This window comes from Mus caroli, chromosome 16 (genome assembly GCF_900094665.2).
Source record: "Mus caroli chromosome 16, CAROLI_EIJ_v1.1, whole genome shotgun sequence".
Lineage (NCBI taxonomy): Eukaryota > Metazoa > Chordata > Mammalia > Rodentia > Muridae > Mus > Mus caroli.
The window spans coordinates 84186399-84199988 of NC_034585.1; the positions used below are offsets into that span (position 1 = coordinate 84186399).

Consider the following 13590-nt stretch of genomic DNA (forward strand, 5'->3'; position numbering starts at 1 on the left):
CCAGGAATATCGTCTGCCACACATTATCCTATAAGCAGAAACAATCGCTTCATGACCACTGTTTTGTTCCCTCAAGTGACCAGGACTCCTTTGAAACAGTCTGTAGAACAAGAAAATGATCACAAGCCCAGGCAGGGTTTAACCAAAACTGCTCACCTACCTACTGCATCTCACAGCCATGACCCCAATTTTTCTTGTTTAAACCTAAAGATGACAATCTTAGTACTCTGAAGATTTATTACGCTATTTTCTCCAAATGGAAATTTCGATTAAAAAAATCTTTCCTGCTTGTGCTGTTGGGTTTTGTGTCAACTTGATACAAGCTAGTGTGATTCCAGAAAAGGAGCCAATCATAACTAGGGAACGCCCTCACCTGACTGGCTGCAGGCAAGCCTGTGGCCCATTTTCTTGATTGACAGTTGATTGACACAGGAGGGGCTGTCTTAGGATTTTAGTGCTGTGAACAGATACCATGAAAGGCAACTCTTATAAGGACAACATTTAATTTGGGCTGGCTTACAGGTTCAGGGATTCAGTCCATTATCATCAAGGTTGGGAGCATGGCAGAATCTAGTCAGGCATGGTGCAGGAGGAGCTGAGAGTTCTACATCTTCATCTGGAGGCCGCTAGGAGAAGACTGACTCCTACATGGTTAGGAGGAGGGTCTTAAAGCCCACTCCCACAGTGACACACTTCTCCCAACAAGACCACACTTCCAAATAGTGCTAATCCCTGAGCCAAGTGCATTCAAACTACTACAAGGGCCCAGCCCACTGTGGGCAGTACCACTCGGGCTGGAGATCCCATGTGCTAAAAGAAAGCAGGCTAAGTGAGCCATAGAGAAGAAGCCAGTAAGCAACTCACCTTTACAGCCTCTGCATCAGTTCCTGCCTCCAGGTTCCTGCCCTGGATGATGGACTACAAGCTGTAAGCTGGGTCTCCTCCTTAGGTTGCTATAGGTCATGTTTTATCACAGTACTAAAAACTCTGAGACTGCCCTTCACTATTAATGTTTGTGGTGGTGTGATAGAAATGGACTCGAGTGTTGAATGCTTGGCCCACAAAGAGTGGCACTATTAGAAGGTGCAGCCTTGTTGGTGTAGGTGTAGCCATTTTGGAAGAAATGTGTCACGGTTGGGGTGGGCTTGGAGGTCTCCTATGCTCAAGCTACTCTCAGTGTGGCGGCACACAGTCTCCTTCTGCTGTCTGTGGATCAAGATGCAGAACTCTCAGCAACTCCTGCGTCATGCCTGCCTGGATGCTGCCATGCTTCCCTCCATGATGATAATGGACTGAATCTCTCAAACTGTAAGCCAATTAAATGTTTCTCTTTATAAGAGCTGCCTTGGTCATGGTGTCTCCTGACAGCAAGGTAACCCTAAGATAATGTTGTTGGCTTTCTCTGAGGCTCGTGAACAGACAAGATGTGGGAGAACCTCCAGAGTTGAGATTTAAGACTGTGGATAAAATGTCATCATTTAATTTCTCAGCACACCATGTCTTCATACCTGTTTGGTGTCTCAAAGGTCTTTGTTCCTAAGTGTGATCAAGGATGGTTGAGACGAACCTTGCTCTTTTTATCAAGCAGAAGGAAGATGGTGGTGAACAGAGAGTGCACTTAGGTTGCAAGCACTCTCCCAGGCAGATGGAGTTTACAAAAGAATCTCAACACCAGGGCCTGGCTTCCCCTGAAATGATCTGTCTCTGTGAACCACTGGAGAGAGATATTTTGGATCCAGGATCATTGCTCTTTGGGGTTTGGTTCACCTTTCTCCCATCAGTGGCCAAACATTGCCTGAGACTTGAAAGGTTCGTTGAAAACCCAGAACCCTGGTTTTCTACAAACACACCATTTTATGTGATGGCTTTTAATAAAAGGCATCAAAGATTTGTTTCAAGTGAACAGAACTTGTTCTCAACCCCGCTCCTACCTGGGCTTTTCCTCTGTCCACAAACCGAATGATACTATTCCTGGAGTCATGACCACATTGCTATCTGTCTGAGTTTAAGACTGAACTATGAACTATCTGCTGGAGCCAGAACTGGGTCCTAGGATGTCTCTGGTCCAGCTACTGAGTCTCAACTTTATATAAACTTTATCCTTAAAATGTCTACAGGATTCTTGGTTGTTTTATTTGATTCCGTTGGTTGGTTTGCAGTTTGGGGGGGGGGGGTTGTTTGTTTGTTTTTTATAGAGGGGGACTTTTTATTTTCCTTAAGTTATATTAGATCTTGGATAAAAAGTATACTAACCTTGTCTGGGATATAAACTTGATTTTACCACTATCATAAAAAAAACCCTCAATCTTCATTTAAATTTGGGGGCAAAACAAGAATCCGCATCATGACGGGAGACAGTCCAGAGGGGGAAAATGTATGGAGAATTAACTATTGTTATGTTCTTCATAGACTATTGGCTGGGCTTTCCCCAAAACAAAACAACAAAGCCCTGATGTGGGTGGGTGGAAGGAGGAAATCCTATCCAATCAAGCCTTTTTCTCCCAAAGAATGTAAATACGAGGTCAGGTAAGGAAGCCAGGCTCCCCTGGGGAAGACTCGAGGGTGAAGCACGGTTTTGGGCCACATGTAGGCTGATCATGGCTACCTGCAGTATAGAAAGGAACATGCTAGATGCTCCTTTCTTTCTCCCCAGAAACCAACCCCTCTTCTGACCTCATGGACACCGTTCACATACACACACACACGCACACACACACACACGCGCGCACACACACGTGGTGTGTGTGCATACATGAGATGGCGTGTGGTGCAGATGCCTTTCCAGCATCAAACCGTTCACCTTAGGCTCATTAGACATTAAGTTCAGGCTCATCAGATAAGAGAACGCCCGTGAACTGCACTGATTTGGGTTCAGTCACTCTGCCTGAAGTCAGGGCTTTGTATCCCTCTTGTGTGTGTGTTCATGGAGGGGCGGGTGCCTGTGGCGATGGTGGTGGTGACAGCGCCGCACGTCAACACCGCGTTCCTTCCTCAGCTCTTCCCTACCTTAACCCTTGAAACAGGGTCTCAAAGGACCTGGAAAACTCTGAGTCAGCTCGACGGACTGCCCAGTGAGTCCCAGCAGTCATCCTAGGTCAACCTCCCTAGTCATGAAATTACAGACAGATATTTTTAAAAAAAAATTATTTGTTGTATATGTATTGGTGTGAGGGTATCATATACTCTGGGACTGGATTTATAGGCAGTTGTGACCTGTCCCGTGGGTGCTGGGAATTGAACCCCGGTCCCTTTTCCAGCCTCAGGTGTGTACTCTTAAACCTGACGTTTTATGTGGGTTATGGAATTGAACCTCAAGTCATCATGCTTGAGAAGCGAGACACTTTTCCTACTGAGCCCCAGCCCAGCCCCCAGTTTTCTGCGTTTCTCTCATCATCCTGGGGCAGCCGATGCTATTGTTCCACAGATGCCTCTGCCTGAGCACAGACCTACAAGCAAGGATATGAGCTAGATAGACTAGGCGATCAGCAAGGAAAAAATTTACATGGAGTTCATGGGGAATGTGTGTGTGTGTTCACGGGTGTGTGCATTTGTGTGTGTATGTTTATGTGTGCAGCATGTGTGTGTGTGTGGGGGGGGGAGAGTGATGCCTGACCAGGTAAGGCTGTTCAAGACTCTGGACCTCTGACAGAGAACAGTGACCAATGACCACCTTTTGTCCCGGGTCTGTAGTAGCCTATGGCTGCAGGCCCTCATGACAGAATGCAGAGTTTCAAGCTGATTCACCCACACCTGAGTTCTGCACTGCACCTCAAGCACCCTTAGAAACCCCTCACAAACCCCTCAGCCTGCTCACATTGGGACAAGGCAAGAGACAGGAAAAAAAATTGGATTGTACCAACCATGGACTGAAAATTATTGTGAAGAACCCTGCAGCTGACTTAAATGCAGGCCCATTTCTCGTTTCTGCAACACTACCCAGTGGCTGTCCCATATGACATGTGTTCTATCAGGCATGGCCAGCATTGAGTGAGTGGGAGGTCCCTGTTGTATAAGCAAACATTGTATCATTTACCCTGGGTAAACGATACAGTGTCGCACGCACCCTCGGTTTTGGAATACACAGGTATACACAGGTTCTTAGTAAGCAATGAGTGTTTTGCATTTCTGTTTGTTTGTTTGAGACAATGTCTCACTACATAGCCCTGGATGCTCTGGCTCCCTGAGTAGACCAGGCTGGCCTCGAGCTGAGATCTACCTGCCTCTGCCTCTCGAGTGCTGGGATGAAAGATGTACACCCCCAGCTGCCTGGCCCTGTTTTTGATTTCTTATTCTCCAGATCTTTAGACCAGTATTTAAAAAAAAAATCATTATGGAGAATTTCATTCATATGTATAAGAAAATATGATCATATATACCAACTGCCCACACAACCCACTCAACACATCTTGTCCCAACTTCATGTCTTTTCTTTTAAAATAACATACTTAAGCACAGTAGTACTGGCCACCTTAGGCCAGGATGCTTAATATTATTTATATTTTGGTTACAAGTTCAAGCTTTGCCAGAGCATCTTCCCTGGAAGATCACAATAGCTACTTCAATTTTCTTACATTGGGAGGCAGGGCCTCGCTCTGCAGCGGGTCTCACTAGCTATACATCCCTGGCCAGCCTCAAACATGTACTCAGCTTCTGACTGCTTCCTGAGTGCTGAGGTTACAGACAGGTGCCTCCATGTCTGTTCCCCCACCACACCACACACACACACACCACAGCCACCAAAATGGCTCACCAGGTAACAAGCATTGCTACTGCACCTAACTAAGTGCAGTATCTGGGGTTACATGGTGTGACAAGAAAGAATCATTTCTGTAGGCTATCCCTCTAACCTCCACAGGCACACTATGGCATGCATGCATGCATATATGCATGCATGTGTGTGTGTGTGTGTGAGTGCAAGCACACTTGTATACACACACACACACACACACACACACACACACACACAATCACGGGAATTTTCTCTCCTGGACTTGCTCTCTCCCGCACTTAGCTCTTCCACCCTCTATCAAAAAAGGCGCAGGGAAGTCGAAGCCCTTTTCAGTACTTTTATTGTTGGACAGGCATTTACAACGTTCCATTCATAGACCTAAAAACATAAAAATAGACCTTCTTTCAGCTTATAAAAGAAATATATAAGAACTTTTGACATAGACACATCATGACCGTATATACAAGAGACAATGGCACCCTCTCTAAGCACCAGACTTTCCAGTATTTTTTTTTTCCGATGGACGTGTTGCAGGGAGACCAGAAAATGTGACTATCCGACACCTCTGCTTCAGTTTCCCATCCGGCCGCAATCGACCCCGAGATGTTACGAACAGTGCAGTGGTACAAAGGGCATAGAAACCACTCTAGAGCTTCTTAAGAAAAGCAGAAGGTAAAAACTTTAATAGAATAAAACTTTCAAAAGATCAAGCTCAAAGCCCTGGAAACCCGAAAGGGGGGGGGGCGGCGGGGGGTAAGAGGTCAGGAAAGCAGGAAAGCAAGCCAGGGTGGGGGAAGGCTTTAGAGCATGGTGTTCTGAACTCTCTATCTGGAAATATAAAGTCATAACTGATTCTTATAAAATATAATTGCTAAAGCTACTATAAAATTCAGGTCTTTAAAGTACCTACCGATGTATCAAACACCAAATAGATATATAGATATATAGATATATAGATATTTTTTTATTTCCAAAAACAAAGTTTTCATATTATTTAAACCCTTCTTAAGGAATGGACATTGTGAAATGGGGAGGAGGAGGGGGGGGAACAAAAAGCTATAAACCTTTTTTTTTTTTTTTTAAATGAAAGTGCTAGAATGGGTTTTGCTCTTCCTGTCTGGACATCCATTTAGAAGGTTAGGCCCCGTAGCGAGTTTACCCTGTCTCACTGGCATGGAAGAAAATATTAACCGCAAAGGACGTCTCTGAAGAGGTTCTAAGATTCTGCCGTGGACTCTCAGGGAAGGAGAGGTCATCTGTGGATGAAGATGCAAGTTTGATGGGAAAACCAATGATTGCCATGGCAACCCCATGAGGAGGCTCCCCTCCCCCACCATGAACAACAGACACACACACACACACTGCCCCATTTCCTGTCCCTGTAATCCAACCAAACTCCCATCTCAAATATAGATTCATACATTAAAAAAAAAATTCTGTTTCTCAGAAAAGTTTATTCTTAGCATGAGCTTCTTGTTGGCCGTTTGTGTATAAATATAAAGTCATCGTGCCCCGCTTGCTCTGCAAAAGGTTATATCCTCATTTTCAGACTGAGTTACACCTAACACTGTAAAATTCTCATCTATTTGTGCCCCTGCATCTCAAGGAAAATACAAAAAAATAGTGTTTCTTTTTTTCTTCTCTCTCCCTCTAAGTGATAAATTTGGATCTCTTTTCCAAGAGTTTGGCATCTTTATAATTCTCTGCAAAACTAGAGCTTCCAGACACTGACACAGAGTAAGACCAGCTATAGACATGAACAGAAGAAAGGAAAAAAAAAGAATAAAGGCTCATCATACAGAGACGACCACCCTTTCCTCACACATTCTTAAGATACACAGATATTCTCGGACGCTGAAGAGGGAAGGAGTCAGAACACTGCACGCTGTACAGGTGTTTCCATCTGTTCCGTTTCTCTATGTGTGTTTGAAGGTGGTGGTTCCTCAGCTTCGAGACTGGATTCAGAGAGGTGGAGCTGGGACAATCTGTGCACACCGTCCTGTCCCTGTTTTGACTGCTGTGGTGGGGACGGTTTGACTTCTAGCGCTATCGATTCTTCGTTTTAAATCTTCAGGCCCCGATGAATTGAGAATAAATAAAAGAAAGCCCTTGGCACAGAGGAAAGGACTCAAGCTTGTCTGGGATTCTGAACGATTCTCTCTGATGTCATTAAGAATGATGAAGGTGGGTGGCTACATGGCTTCAGACCCGAGTCAGCTGCCAAAATCTGTGTGCAAGAGTGCGACCTAAGGGGACATTCTCGTGGACAGCACAGGAGGGTGGGCGGAGTGAGGGTGGGGCCGGCATCATATCTACACACATATTCTCTAAAGGGACAAGGAAGTCATATCTCCGTGTTCAGTTTCCTGGAGGGGGCAAAGTCTTCGCGCCTGACCCAAATGACTTCCTCGCTCGCACTCTCCAGGCCCCCATTGATGCCCGACAGGGCCGCTTGCTTCTTGAGCTGTGTCATGCGGGAGGCGTGGCTATCGAGGGTTCTCCGGCCTCTGGCCCGCTGACTGATGGAGGCAGCCTGAAGCTGCTCCTGCAGGTCTCTGTCCACTGAGGCGCCCTTCAGGGACTCACAGAATTCGTCATCGTCACTGAGGATGTCTGTCTCCTTGATGTCATCCTGCTCCTCGTACTGAGCAAGATCGAACTGTTCCTCTACCCATCGGTCAGTGTCCCCACCACCGGGGGGCTGCTGGGGCTCTTTCTCCGGGCTGCTGGCTGAGATGGCGTCTGAATCAATGGTAAACCTGTTTCGGGCCAGTCGCCGCCTCCTCCTCCCAAGAGACTTGCTTGGGGCAGACACTGCACACACACACAAAAATATAAAAATAAACCCCCACATGCTTTACTGTGAGATGAAAATCCAGCAAGCAAAGAAAAGAAGCATAAAAGGTGAATGGGGCTTCAGGAGTTTGGGGTCTACCCCTTACCATCCCAGTGTTGTCTACTTTGCTCAGATGTCTGAAGGGATCTTCAGATCTAAGGATGGGCCCAGAGACTGTAAGGAGTGAGGGTCTAAACACTAGAGGCTCTGGGTTATGGAGAAGGAAATAATCTACTTTAACCCGTGCACCCACAAGACAGGAAACACAGATGTCTACTGTTCTCAGCATTGGGCCAGAGACTGTCCTCAACACTACTGTGCCCATGGCACAGTGCTAGAGAGCTTACCAGGGTTATCCGAGGGTCACTTAGCCAGGAGAGAGGTGTTTGATAAGCCTGAGAGAAGCCTTCAGGGGTTGTGCTGGGAAGGCATTGCTGTGCTCTCTGGAGCACTGTGCTGGGGACAGTGCTCCCCAGGGACGTAAACACCCACAGTTAGATTGAGGGCATCACATTCCTGGAGACTGGATGTCAGTTGTCAGAGACACTGCCCTTCCAGTCCACTCTTTGCACCCTTTCTGATAAGGTCCAACATGAACTCTGAGGCTAAGCAGAGTCATAGTCCTAACTAACTCCAAGCTGTGAATCGCCAACTCTTCTACAGTGCAATTAAAACTACAGTGTGCCTGAGTGGCCTAAGAGATCAGTAACAGATGCCACTCTAGCACTGAGAAACAGTGCGCCACAGAAAGTTACTCCAAGGTAAAATATTGGGGTTTATTAATTTACTCCACTGCCCTCCAGGAAGCCAGAATTACTAAAGGCAAGCAAACAAATAGAGATTCCAATCAAGCAAGCAACGAATGCTCCCACCACTCGCCATACGTACGCACGCACGCACGCACGCACGCAAGAACGCACGCACGCAATGGCTCTGGTGGAAACAATGCCACTTCTCCCTGGAGGCCGAAGTGACTGTTGCATCGGACACCCTGAGGTGAAATGCAACACAGGCTTTTTCCATGGAGGGAGCAACGCACACACCAGTCAGGAGCAGCTGTCCTGGAACCCAAGTCTCAAAAGCAGCGAGGCTGCTTCAGAACTGCCAGGAGACACCTACTGTCCAGGTTCTGAGTGTCCCATTATCTCCACACACAGAACAGACTGGCACCGCACTTGTTTAAAGATGGGAATAGAAAGAAACTCCAGGCAACATGGGAGGAAATGGAAAGCTACTTCTCCGCTGGGAGAAGGCACAAACGTGTCGTCTTCACTTTGAGCCTAACCCCACTGCAGTCCAACCTTGTTCTACTCAATCGCTACATCTGAATGACATCAGTTCACTACTGGTCTACTGGAAACGTGAGCATGGCCTTCATGGTGGGATTTAGGGGCCAAGTGCAGTCATGCTGCTGCTCTGAAACGTGCCAAGGTAAGATGGTGCACGCAGATGGCAGATGGGTGGGCAACAGTGAAAATAGAGCAAAATACTAATTATGGAATATAGATATAGGGATAGATTCTTTTAGCTGCTCCATAAGCCTCAGATTTTCCATAAAAAGATTATAGACTATGAGAAATTTTAGGTCGGTTATTGGCCGAAGTAATCCCACTTTAGAGTAAGTATGGAGGCGGGGTATTTGTCTTTACGCTCTCCAGACTGCACACGGGTCTTGAGAAATGCAGAGTGTGTTGTGATTGTCTGCCTTTTATGAAAAGGCCATTTAATAAGCTAGATGGCATTAGTGGGTCTCTCTCCGTCTCAGAGAGGCAGTCTTTGACTGATCCACTGGCGCTCCATTTTGGAAATTGTGGAACACACATACTCCAATGGTAGTGAGTTACGTCAAAGGCAGGGTGGATAGAAACAATTTTCAGCCAAAAAATGAGCCCTCTGGCAGGAAAACAAACAAAGAAATATGCTTTCAGTTGTACAAATCCAACAGGCTGTCATGTTGAGGCTTTCTCTTGGCATTTGTAATGGTTTATAGCAGGTAATGAGTTTGTTTGTTTTTTATTTCTAAGATCATCTCAGGAGAAAAACTTTGCTACCTCCTATGGACAAAATGTGAGTGCATATGTGTTTTGGATTTGTTTTGTTTTGTTTTATGTAAATGCACTTTTGAATTTAGGTTCCTAAGTTAACAGCAAGAGCCACTGGTAGTTAGGGTCCCTGAGATTGGTGCATATTTCCCAATTAAACACCCCTCAGCAAACAAGAGGAGCACAAAAAATACTTCAACAAATTTCTCTCTTGCCATGAAACAACAGCCTGTTTTTACAGAGTACTCCCTGAGAGGCCGTGGGCATGGATGTATGCATGACTCTCAGGCTGTTTGGAGAACCTTGCAGTTTTGGGGTCTGGGATTCTGGGTTCTAGGTTTTCAATCAGCATATCAACTGAATGGAGAACAGACTTCAGGTAGCCTCCACCGACATCCATTAGTCAATCTCAAGGTACCTAAGATTGTAACAGGCCGAGTCAGGGTTGGTAGGTTATGCCTATGACGTCACAGCTCTTCCTGCATCTCTGCAACACGACTGAGGACTGGTGGGGAGGTGACTGTGTCAAAAGTAGAAATCGGTTTGTTTGTTTGTTTGCCTGCGTGTAAAGGAAATTTATTCTACTGGACTCCTTCCTGAAAAATTCTGGGCTGCATCTTAGGAGGGCAAGGATGTGGATGGCTCTCTGTAAGTCCAGCATTGGGAAAATACCACTCTTCTGGCCTTGCTCTATTGCCATCTGCACATGGTGGCAATGGTGTTCCTCCTCCTTTGCTCCAGAGACATGGGACAAGTGCTCCAAGGGAATTTACTGGGAACCAGTTAAACTCCACTTTCTTCTTTCCCAGTAGCAGCTGAAACCTTCCCTAAACTAACCCAGAGGCTGAAACTAAAGTTACAGGCACGAAGTGAGGGTCAACTTCTGCAGCATCAACTGGCCTACCATGCCAGAGCACGTCCGCATCCTCACTGAGAACGGGCTGTGTCTTCCGCTAGACTGGGAAGTCACGGTGTTCTCAGTAGAGGGGGCTATGACCTTGCTGACCTCAACTCACTGCTTTCTACTGAACAAAGCTGGCTGCCATGCCAAGCAGTGACTCTCATTCCACAAGCAGGCTAAGAGAACCCCTTCCAAAAGAGGATGCATTGGGTTGGCCAATGAGAGAGGAGCATACCAGCCAAAGGGGAGGCAGCGAGGGAAGGCTGAGGTAAGGGAAGAACCGCAAGCAAAGGGAAGGTTCCCCAGAACCCATCAGGAAGGAGACAAGGCATGAGCCTCACACCACAGAAGAAGACCCTACTTACATCAGCCCCCCACCCCCAAGACCATGCCTAACTCCTGCCCCCTGGAGACCTACAGTGGAGCTGGGGTGACAGGGATCTTGTAGGTCTGAATCCCCACAGTACCTGCCCTGCTCATGGCTGGCCTGGCGCCTTTAAGCGCACATAATCTCTTGCCTCCAAAGGGGACATACTGCTGGGCTGAGGGAAGGCTTTCCGTTTTGAGGAGCTGTCTTCTGTGTTTATCTCGCAGGATCGAATGTACAGACTTCAGAAAGTCCTTTCTGCTCTCTGGGGAACTACGAAAAGAAGATTTACACGCGTTAGGGAGCCAGGACTCCACAGAGGGAACTTATCAATGTCGTCGGGTGCAGCTAAATAAACATCTGCAAGGGCGAAGGGGAAAGAGGCTACGGACCCCTATTTCCATGCTCAGCTGCCTCCTCGTGGCAGAGGTAAAACATGCAATCCCTTCACGGTTTGCAAATCATCCTCTAGAGCCATATTAGGACAGAGTCCCACCAATAATGAATAGATAAACGATGAACTTGTTGGATACCAAGAGGTTGCCGGAATCCTGCTCTTGACACTTAAGTCTCGGTCTTACATACTTGCTGTAGAATGATATTAAGGAGATAATGGGCCGCAAGACTGTCACCTTGGCAGCCCTCCCAGTGAGCTTGCTCTTTCTTGCCGGGTCCTGATGCACACATTAAGTACCAAGGATAGATTCCTAAAAACTGTGCTTAAGACCTGTGAAACAGTCCCAATTCTCATGGCAGAAAAGTATCTTCTAGGTGAGAGTTATTTTTCTTTAAGTTCAACATTTGTGTGCATATATATGTGTATCCATGTGGTGCACTCGTGCGCACACGAGTGACAGTTTTCTGGAGATCAGCCCCAAGCACCACGCCGCCCCATCCCTGCCACCGCCGCTGCCCAGAGATGATATGGCAAACATGTCTCGTGGGCTGTGGCCCATCTGAATGCAGAGATTGAACATAGTCAATGCATTTTCTGTAATGCTCTGGGCAGAGCATCCTCTTGTCAGTCTTGGCTGCCCCTCAAGCTAAGGAAGCAATGAATCTGAGGTACATTGCGCCCTTAATGTTTGATAAATGTATCTTCTTATTATATTAGCAATAACATTAAAAATATTATGAGTGATGACAATGGTATGAATTCTGTTATCACTGCAGGCAGTGTGTAGCATATTAGTACTGTACGTGAAGAACTAGATGAATATTGAGTTAATCACTGAATGCACACGACTAATTAAAGATGGGTCATATTTCAAGCCCAACAGGATGGCATACGCTATTCTAGAGGAAGAGACAGAAAGAGAAGGAGGCAGAAGCACGGGAGGAAGGAAGGAGAGGGGACAATCAATATCAACAATTTAGGAGTCCCTCAACATGTCCCTGTGATCACAGCGGTCAGTGTCCCTGTGCTGGATCTTTAAAGCTTAGGAATGCTGGTAAGACCTTCCGCCCCTATTCCCTCTCACAGCAGACTCTCAGAGTTCGAAGCCAAGTACCAGACAAAACTCCCCGAGGGAACCTTACAGCTCGCCCTGCTCTACAAAAAGAGTGCCCGCTTCCTTTCAGAAAGCGAATAAGCAAACCAGGTTCCCATCTGCATTCCTAATGAAAGTAGTTTTAATTTACACAGCTGCAGTTCATTGGCAAGTATTAACTTCTCTGAGAGGAGGCATGGGCTCATCTGCAGAGACAGAAAAGAAGGTCCCGCCCCAGGGACTTCCCAGAGCCCGGTTCACCTGCAGCAGAGGTGGAAAACCCGCTCGGGCCTCCCTTCTGACTCTGATTTCACGTGGACAATTTCGCATACCGCATTCGCCTCTGCATCTGGAAATAAATTAAAATGTCAGGTTAGGCATATTTTAGCAGACTTACTTATATTTTTTTTAACAGAGGAATTTTTCATGCTTGGTGTCTGCTTAAGACAGTGCAAAGCAACTTGAGACCAAAGTCACTTCACCTCCACCCTGAGCTAAAGAGACAGACGGACGCTACAAGCTCAGTGTGTGCTGTGAAGAACAGAACAGAAGGCTGGATAGAGGGGGAAGTGGTTAAGAGACTGAGGGGCTTACAGAACATGCACATGCTCTCTCTCTCTCTCTCTCTCACACACACACACACACACACACACACAGGCACACACACGCATGAGCATGCATGAGTGCGCACACACACAGATCTTAATACAACACCATGAAGATCTCGCAGATGCGCCACACTGAGGAAAGCCACCCTGCTCTCCAGCCTCGTTGGCTGAACTAGTTCAGGTAGGCGCTAAGTTCTTTGGGGCCAATGGTTCCTCGGAGCCCAGTGCGCACCTTCCCCAGGACAGGGCACAGGGAGGCCAGCACTGGCTTATGTTTTGGAGTCCTCTCTTTATTTGACCACAGCTAACGCCCAAACAGGTTACCTGGGTGACTTAAAACAGGCTTCTCTAGCCTAGTACGTACGGCTGTCCTCTGAGAGGCTCTGCCAGCAGCTGACTGAGACAGATGCAGATACTCACAGCCAACCACTGGACTAAGGTCGGGGACGCCATGGAAGAGTTAGAGGGAGGATTGAAGGAGCTGAAGGGGATGGCGACCCCATAGGAAGAATAACACTAAGCTAGAGAAAGTACCCAAGGAGCTAAAGGGATCTGCAACCCTATTGTTGGAACAACATGATGTACTAACCAGAACCCCGGAGCTCTTGTCTCTAGCT

General features: G+C 46.8%; 1 protein-coding gene across 9 annotated transcripts in view; it reads right to left on the reverse strand.

Moving 5' to 3' along the window:
- Positions 1–5052: 5052 nt before the first annotated feature.
- Tiam1 (T cell lymphoma invasion and metastasis 1) overlaps positions 5053–13590 on the reverse strand; it is a 348780-nt gene continuing 340242 nt past the window's right edge. For 8 of the 9 annotated variants that reach the window (XM_029470566.1, XM_029470562.1, XM_029470564.1 and 5 more), the window contains 3 exons: positions 12627–12714; positions 10976–11148; positions 5053–7543 (listed from right to left, as the gene is read on the reverse strand). In XM_029470566.1, the coding sequence (XP_029326426.1) occupies positions 7074–7543; positions 10976–11148; positions 12627–12714 (731 nt within the window). In that variant the 3' untranslated portion in view covers positions 5053–7073. Of the gene's footprint in view, positions 7544–7638; positions 11149–12626; positions 12715–13590 lie in introns of those variants that run through there. The other variant, XM_029470567.1, reaches the window with a different exon arrangement.